Below are 16,771 nucleotides of genomic sequence, written 5' to 3'. Positions count from 1 at the left end.
ACCGGCCCTCAGCAGGCGAGGCTGGCGCCTGGGCCGGGAGCCCAGCTCCCATTCCACGGCCGGGTCAGAGCACCGGGCGCCAGCCGAACGAGGGCTCTCCCGTTCCCCCGTCCCTTAGTTTACGTCCCTTTCGAAACACTCGAATATTTACCTTCTCACATTCTAATGTATACTAATGATTTTCTGTGTGTTACACTGTCAGAGTCTGATGGTTTTCCATGAGAGTGTCCAACTACTTTTGTGCCTGAGACACATGTCCCTTCTCAAGGAGCGCCACATACCGGTGACCCTTGAACAACGTCGGGGGTGAGGGGCGCCGACCCCCCTGCACGGTCAAAAATCTGCGTCTAACTTTCGACTCCCCCCAAACATAACGACTGGTAGCCTGCCGTCGACCAGAAGCCTTACCAATGACATGAACCGCTGACTAACACGTATTTTGTATGTCACATGTTTTACACACTGTATTCTGACAATAAAGTATGCTAGAAAAAAACGTTACTAAGAAAATCACGAGGAAGGGAAAATACATTTACAGCACATATATGTGCTTACTGAAAAACAACGCACGTATGAGCGGACCAGGGCACTGCGTCTGTTTAAAGGTCAACTGTACTCATTTTTAAACCTGGGGCAAACTAGTAAGAGCTCTGCTTGTAGGCCTTTGGGGGGGGGGGACTGTCGCGAAACACGGTGATAAGATCAGACGGAAGTCGGTTCCGGCCTGGCGAGAGCGGTGCGGCCGGGGCAGTGCAGGGTCCTCAGCGCCGGTGCCCCCCGGATCGGGAGGAGGGCCGCAGAGCAGGGAGTGCAGCACCCGAAAGCACGGGCGGAGCACGCCCTTCTCTCTCCAAAACCCTCCGAGAGCCCTCGCCAGCCCCCAGGATACTCCCTAGCGCGAGCTGCCCGCCCCTCTGCCACCCACCCCAGCCCCGCCGGGCTCCCTCCCCGCCCCAAGCCTCAACACTTCCCTCCACATGCTGCGTGGACACCAGCTGACCCCTCACGGGCCACGTGGCTTCTGGCCTGAAGGGCCTTTCCCTCCTTCCCTCCTCTCAGCTCACTCCCATGTTCTGTCCGAGCTCTTCTAAGTCTTGGGCCCTTTGAAGCACACCCAGGAGAGCTCTGTAAAGAGCATCAACTCCATGATCTCTGCTTGGAAAACAGGTGCAGGGCCTTCTCACGACCGCCCGCTGTCCATCTTCCCTGAGACCGCACACTCCTTGGGGACAGCTCACAGGCATGCTCATGATTGCCCCTCTGTGGGAGAATCTTGTGACCAACTCCCCGTCCCCGGCGGCCCACCCCTCTGGCCCTCCCCTCCGGGCAGCCCCAGGCTCAGGCTGCACACCGGACCCTCCGTGCTGGGCACTTCCGAGCAGGCACCCGGGCCTGCTGCTTCCCCATCCTTTCAAAGCAGGGAGTCTGGGACGGGACTCGTTACTCGCCCTTACGTCTGCTTCTCTTGCAGCGCTGCCTTTTGGGGAGCGGTATCACAGTCACCTGCACTCCTTCGCACCCCTGAAACGTGGTCAAACGGACTCTAGAATGTGTTTCTGACTCCTCCCTCCCTCAGCACGCCCACACCAATCACTTCCTTTGGATTTCTGCACCACCGGTCTCCCGAGTGCCCTGCCCAATCCAGGCTTTCCTTCCAAACCACGTGAACACTGCCGCCAGAGTTACCTTCTTAAAATGTTCACACACGCCATCCTCCTATTCAAGAACCTTAGACGCACGTTCCTCCGTGTAAGACGCGAAGTTCCCGTAAGCGGGTCCTAGCCCGCCTCCGCGGGCAGAGGCTCGGCCGCTTCTCCCGTGCTGCACAGCGCGGAGTGGCCACGCCCTCCTCCTGAGGTGGGCCCCGCGTGCCCCGTGCCCATGAGCCCTTCTGCTCGGAGCCCCCCCCCCCCCGCCAGCTGGCCTCGTCTCAGCCCCTGTCAAATCCCTCTGAGAAGCTGCTCCTGTCTACCGTCCTCAGCACTCTGTCCTTAAACAAATTACGTCACAAGTCTGACACGAGCCAGGCTTTGGGTTGTGTGTGTGTGTGCGTCTGTCCTCGGCACCAGAAAGCAGGTTTGTGTCATTCTCCTGCGACCCTTCCATGCCCAGTGCGTGAGCCCCCAGGTGCCAAGGGCCGGCGCACGGCTTTGTAAGAGGAAGCTAGCAGCAGGCTTCTCCCAAAGCCGCCTCGGGCGGTGCTTTGTACCCAGCAAGTGGTCACACGTTTGCTGAAGTGAAAAAGGTAAGATAGGTCTGCTGTAAAAATGAGCTGTCTGAAAACCAGAACAAAACACGGGCTCTTCCTCTGTGACTTCGGAAGTGAACTCTGCCTGTGTGTTTCCTGTCCCCGCTTTGGGCATCAGCACGGAGACCACAGAGGAAGAGAAGACCGTCTCTGGGCTGAGCTGCGATGTGCAGGAGGAAGGGGCGGCCGGCCAGGCCTGCTGCCGGGAAACGTCCTGTTCCAGAGAGGCCGCCCAGCCCCACCCCCAGCAGAGCACCGACTCCTACCCGGGCTCGCAGCCCTGCAGTGCCCTCGGCTGCCTGCCGGCCCTCTGTCACGCTCCATGCTCTCCACTGCCCTCCTGTCTTTCCAGAGAAAGTTCAGATATTTAGAATAAGAAACACATGTCCACTTGACAACCACAGAAAGCAAAACAAAACAAAACGCTTCCAAAATACAGCATAAATATCGAGGAAAGGCATTGTCTTTGCTGGGCCGCAAAGGACATTTTCCCCAAGTGACTAACCCCCTTGTAAATTTTACAAACTCCTCTTTGGAAAAACTACGCTGAATCTCACACACTTCTCTGTGAACCACCGAAGATGCTAATGTTAAAAGGTTAACGGCAGAGGCCCAGCCCGGAGAAGAATTTTCCTCGTAAAACCCCACGTTATGGAAGTGGTTAATCCCTGTAACGAAAAGCAGGAATGTTTCCCATCCCAGGGAAAACGTGACCCGTGACCCGTGACCCGTGACCGAGTCCCACGGGGAGCCCAGCCTGCCGAGGCCCCTCAGGCCTGCGCTCCCCACGGAGCCTTCCCTCGGCCAGAGCCGCCCGTCTGCTGGGCCTGCTGGTGCACGTGGTCCCCGCGCGTCACCACCCCCGGCCCTGGGAAGCTCCACTTCAGACGCGCTCCCTCATCACCAGCCTGCGCTGGCCTCCCTCTCCAGAGTTGAAGGAACCTTTCAGACTGCTCAAAGCCACGTGGTGTGTTCTGTGGGTGGGGGAAGGGTGGGAAGGGAGAAGGCGGCTGCCAAGAGGAATGAAGCTAGACTTTCTTTCTGGCGCTGAGTTTTCAGCCCCTCACAGAGTAATTAGAACTATTGGAAACATCTGTGCACTTGACAGAGCCTGAGAAATGAAAATCAAGCCTGTTCTGACAAAGAATCACATACTGAGTCAAAATTCTTTTTCAAAGCCTTTAGAGAGTTAGTAACAAAATCTAGTACCAGAAGAATGTCTTCAAACAGTGCTAGAATTATCATTAAAAAAACCATATCTTCTTGGCTCTACCCCTAAGAATAAACTGACTTTTCCCATAAGAATCTCCTGCACAAATCTATAAGGGGAGGATTAAATGGGCGTTTTCTAGTCCAGAGAGGAGACACCCCACGGATTTCTGCCTCAGTGTTCGCATTTGAATATTTTACACTTATTCCAAAGCTTGTCTTTAAAACCAGCCTTGTTAATTAAAAAGACTTTTTTTTTTTTGTATAAAAGACTTAAAATAACTATTCTGGAGTATCAGTGCAAGTCATTACAGCCTTTTACGTAGAATTAAACTCCTAATTAGAAAAAGTTTGGGTTACCCTTATTTATTGTCAGTGAAATTTCTAGCCCTAGTGACGCAATTTCATCATCACTATGTTGAAAGTGTTACCATTCCGTTTATCTAGTTTAAAAATTCACTTTTCTGGGCTTCCCTGGTGGCGCAGTGGTTGAGAGTCCGCCTGCCGATGCAGGGGACACGGGTTCGTGCCCCAGTCCGGGAAGATCCCACATGCCGCGGAGCGGCTGGGCCCGTGGGCCATGGCCACTGAGCCTGCGCGTCCGGAGCCTGTGCTCCGCAACAGGAGAGGCCACGACCGTGAGAGAGGCCCGCGTACCGCAAAAAAAAAAAAAAAAAAAATTCATTTTTCCTTTCCAACCATACTTTGTGAAAGTTTTCACATTATCTTTTTCATATCTATATATTTTATGGACTTGTATCACAGCCTCCTTACCACAAGCATTTGGTTTAGCTTCGCAATTTATGAAAATCTCAATTTCCATGACTCACATGAACTCTTGTGACATTCTCATCAGAAGATATTTTTTTCCCAATCTTTCTGCTTTTCACCTTAAAAAAAATTAAATGTGGTGACTAAAAAGCATGACAGTAAAATGGCCTTAATTGGAGCAAGGACCATGGATGCTAGGATGAAATGCCTCCTCCAGGACCAGCCATGTCCCTCGGAAAGGGCTGCCGGGGGAACTCCAGTGATGCCTGATGCACGGACGATTAGCAGAACCAGACCCGGGTCCCCCTGCCTGAGTTCTCTCAATGACTGAAAATGAACAAGTTGCTGTGTTTCACCCAAAAGAATGAAATACTCACCTGGTCGCAGGCACGTGAACCTTCAAAAACCATCACACAGAACAGAACCTTACTTTTTACATTTTCTGGAGAAACCACGGTATATTGTTTTGCTTTGCCTGAACCCAGTTAAAGACAGTAACTGAAGCAGAGCCGTGGCTGGGCGCTTCTCACCCACCGCTCGGGCTCTGGCATGCCCCCACCCCCCCTTCTCCGGAGCTCTGCAGTGAGGCATGTCTACTTTACAAGAACGTACAGCTCTTGAGAGACAGCAGCAAACACCTGATTTGAATGACTGGCTCGCTGGTGAGTTCTGGGCCGGGTTCCGCCAGAGGAACAGGGGCTCTTTACGACTGACACGTGGATGGTGTGGTGTAGTCCTCCCTGTAAATGAATCTGCTTCGAGAAGCTAAGATCAGCTAAGATCAGCAGGTGGGGGTCTGGCCAACTTTCCGAGAGCGCTTCAAAAGGAGAGGGGGAAGCGGTCTGCTAAAAGCCACCTTCCCCAATGGAATGGAGTGTACCAGCCGACAGTCACATGCTACAGCCCAGCACGGCGCAGGCACTAGAAACCTCACAAAAGGGCCTTGCGGTTTTGGGCAGGCTTCACACAGAGCAGACTCAAGAGTGGTTCCTCGGTTAAAGGGGACTAGAAAGTACAGCTCCGTTAATTACCAGCTCCGTGGTTACAAGAGAAAGGCCACCACCGGCAGCCAGAACAATTCCCCAGGGAAACGCATTACCCCAGCTTCTAGAACCTGGGCAACTTCGCGGAGGCCGGAGGCTCGGGCTTCTCAGCGGCTCTCCTAACCACGGGACCATCAGGCCCCTTGCTTACCCCAAACCCAAGGCCAAGTTCACTGGAGAAGCTGTCACAGAGTCTTGCTGCTGGGTTTTCAAGAGGACCACTGTGACTCTCTCACAGATTGGGGTGCAAAAAGAAATCTGTCAGAACTGAAAAATGGTTAAGATGGCAAAAATGTTGTTTCTTACCACCCTTCCCCCGAGAAAAAGAAGAAAAGAACGAAACAAAAGGAAACAGAAAAAGAAAAGAAAAGAAAAAGAAAATCTGTGAGAAAAAACTTTTTCCAAAGCAGCAGCTTACCCTACCCAACATTTTTACCCAGAAAAGAAATACTGAGTATAATATTCAGGGAGGTTAATCCTTTTACTCTTTGCTAATATGACCACACGCTGGTTTTGACATGCAAATATCCCTTGGAAGCCTTCCTTGACTGTGATACACATGAGGTGCAACGGAGAGTTAGATGTCAAGAAGCTAAATTTAAAAGATATATTTGAAAAGGCAAACTTTGAAGTGTAAAAAGCCCGGCAGGTCAGAGAGAGGACAGCTCCCAGGTGCCAGGCCTCCAGGCGCAGCAGCAGCTGGCCTGGGCCAATGCCACACTTGCCCTCACTCTGAACGTTTTCGAACGAGACGCGCGCGCGCGCGGGGCATGAATGAAAAGCTTCGCGGGCTGAAAAGCGGAAAAACCAACGAGGCTTGGGAGGCAGTCAGCTGGACCCCACCTGTACTACTTTCAATCACAGGCCCTGGAAAGCAAGACCCCTCTTGGGACAACTGAGCCCAAAGGAGCCTGTTTGCTGTGTTTCCTGAGTAAGCAGCACTTATCCAGAAAAGTTCATTTGAAAGGCCTCTTTTTTTTTCCCCCTGAAAATCTAAGGTGTGACAGCCAGGTAACCAGCCGACTGGGTCCCTCCCCCATAGGAAGAACAACCAGAGTAAACCACCAGCCTCGAGTCTGAATCAAAGATGGGCCGTCACTGTCAACAGTGACTGTAAAATTTACACTGAAAAGTACTTCTCGATGCACCACTCTTTTTAGAAACACTTTTGTTACAGTTATACCTAAAGTTGCAGAAAAATCTGCCTTTTCTTAGAACTGAGGCTCTCCTCTGCTCTGGGGGCTTTTGTTTTTCCGATTGAGTAACGAAAGTTAGCAAAGACTGAATTCATTCTGGGGCTCTATGAGAGCACTGAAGAAACTTGCTAAAAACTACAAAAAGCCACAGTCACTTAGAAAGATAGAGGGAACCAATGCCAGGGGCCACCCTCGCCAGGCTGCCAGCGGGGAGGGCTTTCTCTGCTTGTCCCTGTGGCCCCCGTCCCGGGCTGCACAGGGGTCGACGCCCTGGCCCCTGGGAAGGCACGAACCGACCCGGTGGAGGGCACGGACTCGTCCTACGGCTGATGAGGTAGGGTTACAGGGCAGTGGCTGGGGAAGCGTTTCAAGCAAGAGTCTCCCGCTTCCTCAGAGGCCGCCCAGCCAACACGTGATCAGTATCCTGCTGTTGAGCCACCAAGACGTGCAAGTTCAGGAACCGAGTCTGAGCAATCCACCCTTGGCACAGCTTCTAGCTCCTAACGAACACACTTAGCTACTAAACCCACTGCAGTCAAGAGTGCTCACCAAGGGGCTGAGGTGCAGCGGTCTGCGACAGCCAGTAATGAGCGAGGGAGAAGGAGGCAATTTTTGAAATGAAGACACAGTGACCGTCGACATCCAGGCCGTGCTCAGGGCACGTAAGGCCCTGTTCCAAACGCACATTTTTAATGCTCACAGCCCTGGAGTGGGGAGTCGCACTGTCCCCTGTTACAGATGAGGAAACTGAGGCACAGAGAGGCTGCTGAGAAGCAGAGCTCAGAGGCCTGGCTGGGGAGCACCTCCTTGTTCTCAAGCATCTGCTGTTGGATGCCGAATACTTTGCTTGCTCCACTCTGTTACGCTCCGGGCAGAGTCAGGACCCTTAACTCACGTCCGGGGATTAAAACTATGTGCTGTGTCCCCCAGAAGGGCTTCTGGACGAAGCGACTCAACTTCACGCCCACGCGGGCAAACCTACGCGAGGCCCTGGGACAGCCCGGCAAGGGCGGCAGGCCGGGCAGCTCCTTGAGCCGAGGCAGGTGGCTCGCAGCGCCAGGTACGTGAGGAACGGGGCTGAATGCAGGCTTCCTTTCTCCAAAACTTGAATCCGGCCTCATTTTAAAACGTACTGGCATTAATTACTTTATACGCTACCTCAGTGCTGCAATTCATGTAAATCCACCCAAGTTCCTACGGTGCCAGACTGTCGCTTCACAGAGGTTTATTGACTTTTTCAACTACATAAATTTCATATCCCCAACACAGTGCTATATATACTTCATGAAAAGAAACTGAAACCATTTATTTTTTTAAAATGTGTGAATTCATATACTCACATCACAAGCTTAGGGGCAATTCGTGCCAAGTATCAGTCTCAGCTGAGTTTCTCGTTCATCGCAAATAAGCACGGCGCGGCTTCAGACCTGAAGAAGGCTCACACCTGGCCCCCTGCTGCCTTGGGCCGCTTTTCCACAGCCTGCCCTGTCTGGCCTTGGTTACTTTTTTCATCCTGACCTCCGGATGGTTTGTTCTATAGCAGTAGCCTATATCTGATTCGCGTATTTTCTATTTTCCTTATAATATAAGTTTTTGTTATATGAAGCAAACCACAGACTAATAATGCATACAGAAAGAAAAAATATTAAAAACGTTTCTTTAACATGCCAAAGTATTTAGCTCCTCCTCAGCGCTAGTGTGAAATAACAGGGTCTAGACCCCGCCAGGTAATTGGATCCACATTCCGTCTCTGGCTTCCGCTCTCTATTCTGGGTGGCCCTGCGAGGGTCACCTGGCCTCCCTCGTCCCCGCAGTGACCTGCAGCCGTCCCCTCCCAACATCAGGGAGACAAGCTCAGGACAAATGAGACAAGAATCTGGCAAGCATTTGATTTCTTTGGAACCCAAATAATATTTTCATGAGATCGCTTTATCAGCACAAGCACCATTAATAGGGGCAAGAATCAGTGCTACACTCACATCTGGAACAAAGAGATGGCAGATTTTAAAACCGACGTTTTCGAAGAAGGAAAGGTGCTCGGGGGGGCCTGTGGTCTGTATCTGCTAACAGTGTCCCTGGAGAGAGGGTGTCTCCAGGCCCCCCCCTTAACTGACTCTTCTAAAACCCTGTGCCTCATCTGAGAGTTACTACAGCACTGGGCAGACCACTTTTCCTCAAGAGTTCTCCAAGAGGCCAAGCCGAAAACATCCCCCCGCCCAGTTTCTGAAATGGAACCAAACTCCATGATAACAGCTAACTCATAACAGACATCATAAATTAAGTCAAACAGGCAGAATATGGTTAAGTAATTTCCCTTGCCAGATCTATCTGCCCATGTCATCAGAGGCTATTTAAACTTGAAATATGTAGGGTGGAAAGAACCTTGGGACATATGAAAAGTTACTGCCATCAGAGATAACAGGGTTTTCTGGTTAAGCCTAGTTCACAGTAACAGTACATTTTACAAACTGACTCCATAAAGGATGCAGTTTCTTAAATGTATTCTCCTGAATCATCTACTGACCCTGAAATGTTCTACCAGAGAAGCACATAAAAGGAGATGGCTACAGGAAAACCTCCCCAAAGCAGAGGACAGACATGTGTAGGCATATGTGTGGCCGCAAACACGGGCCTTCTTTCGTATAAGGCCTCATGGGGTACGGCCCCTCCAAACTCCACATTCTGACTCATCCATATTAAGTCTCACACGCTGCTTATTTTCCTCCCAAATACAGAACACAAGAACGGAAGAAGTCAACCCGTTGCAATTCTACGGTCTCGGGAAGACATTTCATCCTTTTTGTGTACTTCCTATTAAGGACCTATGGCCTCCATGAGGGGTATTAAATACATGCCACGTCCACTTAAGAAAACAGTTTTGGCACGTCACTGCGCGAGATGGTTAAGAGTCATGAGAACATCGGGTAGGCTGAGAGCGTTCACCCGGGAGCACAGGCAAGGCGGCGTCTGCAGGAGGGGCCCTGGCGGGATTTCCGAGCTACGGAGTGAAGTTCGGTGGTGAGGTATGAGATGAGGTACACAGAAACTGGTGAGTTACCTTCACAGATAAAATATTTAAGAGGCAGTTCTTTAATAATTCTAATACCCCAGTCGATGCCCAGTGTAAAATGATTAATGTCCACAAACCTATACTGTCGTTAGCGATGTATCCCTTCTCTCTCACTGGGTACACGATGTGTTGTCTTAACAGCAACAGTTCCTAGGATAATGCCTTACTTTTCTACAGGAGTTGCACAGACTCAAATCCAAGTTCACATAAGCCTATTTTGCTATACTAGATTCGAAGTAGAACCGGTTGCCTCTTCCTAACTCCAGGGCAGAGCCCTATCTCGGGGGCAAACCTCCTGTGAACCCCGGTGGGCGCCCCACAGCTGCCAGCCTCCGGTGTCAGGGGACAGGGAGCCCAGGGGACACAGCCTGGCACCAGGCAGCTCCACCTCAGAGCCGGGGGCTGGGGAGCCAGGAGCCCCTTCCCAGGTGCAGGGGGCGTTTGCAGACTCCCAACAGCACCCATTTATACACGAACCACCCGAGAAGCAAAGCTACCCCTTCTTCTTGGGCCGACTACCAGAAAAATCTTAACACCCCTTCCAAAAGACAGAACTGTTTACATTTATTTTTCTCTGGCAATTTCATTCAAATAACCTGCTTTTTAAATAAACTTTTAAACTCAGGCAAACCCGGACCAGATCCAGGAGAGGACCTCGGGTAAGACTGTGCGTTGGGGGCTTGGTGGGCCTCCAGCTGGGCGGCGAGTCTGTGAACCGGTCCCCTCCGCAGGAGCCACAATTACTTTGGATTTTCCCTTCAGGTGGAAGCCTTGTGTAACTATTCAGATAACCCGGTCACCTCAATTACTACTGTTTCAAAAGAAAATACCTGGGATTACTCTAATGAAATGTTTCCAAGTTCAAACTTTATTTTCTTCACTGAATGACTACGGGGCGGGGGGGGGCGGGCTTGGGGAAAGCGGCTATTAGGGACCGAATGACCGAACATGTCATTTCTCTTATTCCTCATCATTGCTACTGGAGAGAAATATCTGCTGAACGTAATACACTGAGCTCCGAACCAAATCAAATGAGACATCGTTTTTGTTCTCCCAGTCCTGTCACTCTAAGCATTGTAAGTTCTAGGACTTATTATTTAGTGAAGTCAAAAAGGAGGTTGAGAAAGAGCTAATTACTCAAACTAGAAGGATTCTGAAAATGAAATCAATGTAGGAAACCAATATTTTTAAACCTACTTACTTCTGTCCTGGAAACAACATTCAACACCATGAATTCTGCAAAAGCAAGTGAGAAAAGACCGAAGCCTGGGACTCAGACTTGCCCTCTGAAGCAAACCCCGACACCGGGCTCTCTCCTCTGACAGCGGCCGTCTCCAAATGACGGGAGGTCGGGAGAGCAAGTGGGCTGTGGAGACATCGTGCAAAGGCAGACTCCTCCGTCCCCCTCGGCACGAGGTCTCTCGTGGGAAAGTCCAGCCCGTGTCAGGCACTGAGAAACCCAGGAATTCTGAACCAACGGCAAGCTCAATGAAACCCCTACTTGCTGTCAAAAACTTGTTTTAAGAACTTGGTCTAGCCTTCTAGAAAAAGAACAGAATAGGTGCTTATCTCAGTAGGAACTGAGGACTCTGTGGACATCGGTGCCTCCACCGGCTTTTACAGGGGACTCTGGTCACCTGTGCGTCACGTAAGCCCAGGGTTCCAACTTCTCCCACCAGTTTATTTCACAGGTTTGTTGATTCTGTCAAGACAGAATCACAGGACACTCTAGGCCACTGCTGCAGAAGGTAAACCTACAGACTTCTTGGCTGCAGGTCAGACCCTCCTTCCCGGTGGTTACTCGACGGGCACCTCAGGGCCCACCGGCAGATGCCGCTGCCCCCCGCTTCCGTCAGAGCACCCCGCTTTTACACACCAGGGCTCTGCGTAAGATGTCATTTAAAATAATAGGGTCTTCTGCTTAACATAAAGTAAAAAAGCTTAAACACACCGCCTTAGAACACTCGGATAGAAAACCACGTAACGGCTCTGGGAAGGGCGAGTGATTTTTTTCCTGAATCTTCAGGGTTCAAGTCTGCTAGCCCTGACACTGCAAATCTTTGCTCCTGGTACCATGTCCGGGAACCTCTTTTAACTCACGGCAGCTGTTTGAAATGCTGACGACAAACTGTCATTTGTCGACCGACCGGAGACTGGCCGCATGCGCCTCCCCAAAGAAAGGGCTAGTTCTGGCTCACCTTATCACTGTCCAGCGTGTTCTGAGACGTCCGGGATGCGATTGAAATCGTATCAGGCTGGCTGCTGCCATCTCCTTGGCTATCCAGATCCTCTCCATCCCTGGAGACACAGAGGAATTCCTGACATTGCTGGATTTGCTTTTCAAGAATGGTAAAGATGGGCTATCAGCCATTGGAGGAAGAACAGATTTGTTTAAAGAGGTGCAAATCGGTCTCTGATTACGGCTGCCACCACGGTATTAAGGACGACAGACGACTCTTCACCGAGAACAGACTTTTTGCTGGGCCCTGGGCTGAGAGTCTAACATCTACCACTGCACTCAGTTCTCACAGTAATAAAATCCAGTTGATAGGGTCACCGCCATTTTAGAAATGAGAAGCAAAAACGTCTAGACGCTACATAACTTGCCCACGGTCACATGTACAACTTACACACGAGCACAGATGAACACTTGGGGTGGAAAAGGAAAAGAACTAGGGATTTGTGTATAGACTTTCATTTAGTTTAAGCTGAAGGAGGTAGTTGTCTTGACAAAGGAATTTCATTACTAAGAATGATGTTATATATAAATTGTATTCTTTAAAAAATTACCCAATATTTCTCAAAAATATTTGAGAAAAATGATTTTTGAAAAACAGTAAGTTAACACTGCCTTGTTCCTTTCCTTCAATAAAAGCAAACTTACAAAAGAACCCCCAGGCACTGACCTCCTTCCCTTCTGTCTCGTTGCCGGAGCTGTTTTGGGGATGTGAATGGGCTCCTTCAGGGCGCCTTTCAGGTGAATGGTCCTTTCTTGGATCACTTCCCGGATGTGCTTGATCCAGTCCTGCTTGTTTTCTATACTGGAGGCCTTGACAAAGTGTTAGAATCAATCAGGATACAGAAGGGGCCTTTTCCAGAACCTGCACTAACCACACGCAGGTCCCCGCATTCCTGAAATAACTGCCCATTTAAAAAAATAACTTTTCAGCAGAAAAGCAACCATCTCCTGTGTTTAATTTCCCACCAAATAAATGACCCTAATTTTGAAGATTTTGTCATCAAGACCGTTTTTATTCTTCAGCGTTCATGTTATTCCAGGTCTCTGAATATTCTAGTAATCAATCATTCTCCAGCCCTAAGACCTGTTAAGCAGCCCTGGGTAAATATGAAAACACAACCAGCCCCAAACCCAAGTGCCCCGAGGCCCTTCAGGCAGACAAGCGGGCACCAGCAGGAACCTGAACCAGTGCCCCAGAGCTGGCCGCCGCGCCCCCTTGGACTCACGATCAACAGGTGCGGCTGCACCGTTTCCCCACCTGCGCCCGCTCCCCATTCCCACTTGCACTCTACGGGGTTGGGGCCTCCCTAATCCTCCTGTTATAAACGAGGACCTGCAGTGTGGACACGCTGGAAATGTGTCTAAGGCCACACTGCCAGCAGGTGAAGAAGCTGGGATTCCCGGGGGGTGGGCACCCCAGCCCATCCCCCCAATCTCCGACTGTCTCCACCTCCGTTAGACCACTGGGATAAACCAGGGTAACCTACTGCCAGTTACATATGACGGATTTCCCTCAACTCCACTGCAACACTGGAGAAAGGCCCTCTGGAAACGACACATCGTAGATACTCAACAAGCATCGGTTGAATGAACACATATGGCATCACTTTTTCCAGATTTTTTTCTTTCACTGTGCCTCAAAGGAGGTGGGTTTTTTTTTTTTTTTTTTTTTCCTTTTTACATGTTCTGGGCCTTAGTAACAGTTTTTAATTTCCTTACGGAAAACATCAACCTCCTATGATATAAGCATAATTCCCTGTGAATGATTAAAACAATCATCAGTGGGGTTATGGATGAGATCACGCAGGGAGGGGAACCCAGCATTTTTTCATGGTGGACCTTGTTTTTGAAAATACAAAGTCAAAGCCCCTGCTGGGAAAGGAAATTAAAATTGAGAACTCTCTTTCTAAATAAAATGTTTTCACTGGAGGATGTGTCTTCAAAGTTAATGAGAGGTAGTAACAGAGAAATAAGTGAAGGATAAAAGGAGCCTCTGCTCCTCTCCCCAGATCTGATGCCAGGAGAGCAGTAAAACCGATTTCTCCTGGGGTAGGAGGCAGGGTGACTAGGGAACAGGGGAGTCTGTGCGTGAAATAAGCGTCTCAGGATGGAAAACTGTGAACAACACAGAACTACTGGAATTTAAATGCCTGATACAAATGAGAAAGGACATTTGGCAAAGTTTGGAGATCTGTACCATGTTCAGAAATAAAAGTCTCATAAGTTAAGTAGAGCAAACTGACCATTACATTTATGGAAAGCAATTCTCCTAACCTTAAATAAATTAAACAAGGAAAAAAGGCACCAATTTTTCAGAGACAGTAAAAGAAAGGTAACCCAGCTAGAGTACTAAGCAAAGGTCCCACTTGGCTAAGAGAAGGGAATAATTTGTTTCATACTCTCAGTAGTCTCAATCTGTTCAAGAAAGGATTTAGAAATAAAATTTTCCTTTCCAGACTATAAAAGTAAAAAAAGTCACAATTTTGTTCTACAAGTACTAGGCCACCACCATCACTGTCATTACCACCATTACTGTCACCACCTCCACCACCACCACTGTCTACACCATCTACACCATCACCACTGCTAAAATATCCACCACCTCCACCTCCATCTACACCCTCACCATCTCTACCCTCACCATCTCTACCGCCAACTACACCTTCACCATCTCTACCGCCAACTACACCCTCACCATCTCTACCGCCATCTACACCCTCACCATCTCTACCACCATCTCCACCCTCACCATCTCTACCACCAACGACACCCTCACCACCATCTATACCATAACCACCATCACCACTGCTAAAATATCCACCACCTCCACCTCCACCACCATCTATGCCATCAACACCACCACCACCACCCCACTAAGCAGTCTCTGAAATTAATAAGGACATCATTTCCTTTAGCCTCTCATTAGAAGTCAGAAAAATATTATCACAAATTCCCTAGAAAACTTTCATTTGGTAAAGCCTGCAAGGAAATCTGATTCTTCAATTGCATCATGAGCATTTTATTATGTCCTAAATGAAAGTAGTCCATATCTGGCTAAAATATCTGGCACTATTTCTCAGATGTACCCTTTGGCATGTGTCACTGCAGCTAATCTGGATAAATACTCATAAGTTGGAAGTTTTAAGGTCTTGAGTATACTTTAAAACTTTATCCCTTAGAAAAGTTCAGCTATCTAATATCGAGCTATTAGTGCAATTTATATTTTACAGGGCTTTACGCCAGTACTAACGAGAATACACTGGGTTGGTAGTCATATATTCATTGCAAAACAATCCATCATTTCCATGTGAATAAAGACCTTAGGAACACAATGGCTTCCAGAGTCAGCAGTCAGTAAAGTACAGGCTCTACAAGAGCGCCGTACTGTTAAATAACTCACAGTTGCTGGAAATACCGTAGGGAGATTCAAAAGGAATGTAAGGGACAAAATTGCTGACATGCAAGTCCACACACCAGAGGCCCATTAAGCTTTTGGCTGGTCTCCCAATATCCTACAAATCTTCAGCTACATCTGAAGTCGCTTATGGTCTTTCCAGATAGCTCAGAAAGACAGTTCCATCTGCATTTTCTCAAACACAGGAGGAGGGAAGTCCACAAGACACCCTTAGAGTCCTCCAACCTTCCTAGGAGAGGTTAGTATACTCAAAACAGCACTCAAATTAAATATTCAAAGATATATTCCTCCCTCAAAGACTACATACTCCAAAGCACCCTTAGTGTTTTTGAACACTTTAAATGATAACATTACCAAACCCTATACCTGATCATAACCGCCCCCCCCCCATTTTTCTCTGCCTCCAAACTGGACAGCCAAAGAGTCTAGGACCCCACGAAGATTCCTGGCACGTTCAGCCTTGAAACTGTCAAAGGCCCTCACAGATTCATCAGGTGCCTATTTTCCTTTGGAAACCAGAGGTCAAGTGTACAATGGGAGCTACTGGTCCACATCTCCCTCCCTCCTGTGCCTCAACTTCTTGCATCTCTTATGGAATCACCCAATTCTCTGCAAGACTGGAAGAATGGAGAAGTTTAGAAAGACCCTTCTCCAAGTGACCTTTTGTAGGCAAGCAAAAATTTAGCTCAAGTGATTTCACCACTAGAACACCAAACTGAATTTATTCTACTGTTCTCTTTGTGGTAATCACCAATCTCTAGAGAGCACAAAGGGAACAGTACAAGGACATGAAAACCAATGTGGTTCAACAACAGGAAAAAGCACTCACAGACACGGTAATCTTGTCACAAAGCACATTCTCAAGCTTCGGATGGACGTACCTTAAGGACGATTTTATTATCTGAAGTTGGCGTCCTCCCCACCCACAGTGCAAATTTGCAAGGATCTCCTTCAACGTGTTCTGTGACACCCAACTCTGAGGTCTGGATAAAAAGACAATTACATAATTAGGCAACGGTAAAATTCTGGCAGGATATAGAACAGAGACAAAGGAAACCGTTTCTGGTGACTCGTGCTCAGGCCAGGTTGTAATGACACAGTTTTGTTTACACTGATACATACTCCTTAGACCTCACTTTACTTAAAATGAGGAAATTTTGTTCTGAGGCTACACAATTGGCTTCTTCTCTTTCGCCTCCTCTGATCACCTCCACTGGAAATCCTGATGCAGGTCAACAAGCAAATCCAGAAGAAGAAAACCAAGATATCTGGAAAGTCCTATTTCCTATTATCTGGAAAATCAAGAGTTGACTATTTTCAACCTTATAAACAATAAAATGAGTCTGTCCTAGTTGCAAAGGATCTGCTACCATGAACCTTCATTAACGAACTAGCTCCACAGGAGAAGCTAAGTGATATTTTAAAGCGCAGTTCGTTTCCAATGTGTTTATCAATAGCATTAATGTTTACTATTTCGCCAATGATGTTAAGGGTTAAGAGACAAACTTTCTCTCTATAATACATGCATTTGCAGGAGATGCAGAACAAGGAGGAGTGTAGATGAAGGTCAACATCTTCAT

General features: G+C 48.7%; 1 protein-coding gene across 4 annotated transcripts in view; it reads right to left on the bottom strand.

Moving 5' to 3' along the window:
- The window catches only part of TRIO (trio Rho guanine nucleotide exchange factor), a 377,760-nt gene that overhangs the window by 80,781 nt on the left and 280,208 nt on the right, over window positions 1–16,771 (bottom strand). For all 4 annotated transcript variants that reach the window (XM_059062877.2, XM_067030805.1, XM_067030806.1 and 1 more), the window contains exons 31-33: window positions 16,073–16,174; window positions 12,444–12,586; window positions 11,736–11,835 (exon numbers count right to left, since the gene is read on the bottom strand). In XM_059062877.2, the coding sequence (XP_058918860.1) occupies window positions 11,736–11,835; window positions 12,444–12,586; window positions 16,073–16,174 (345 nt within the window). The remainder of the gene's footprint in view (window positions 1–11,735; window positions 11,836–12,443; window positions 12,587–16,072; window positions 16,175–16,771) is intronic.

The sequence above is a fragment of the Kogia breviceps genome, chromosome 4 (assembly GCF_026419965.1).
Source record: "Kogia breviceps isolate mKogBre1 chromosome 4, mKogBre1 haplotype 1, whole genome shotgun sequence".
Taxonomy (NCBI): domain Eukaryota; kingdom Metazoa; phylum Chordata; class Mammalia; order Artiodactyla; family Physeteridae; genus Kogia; species Kogia breviceps.
This window is presented reverse-complemented; position numbering and strand designations above follow the sequence as displayed.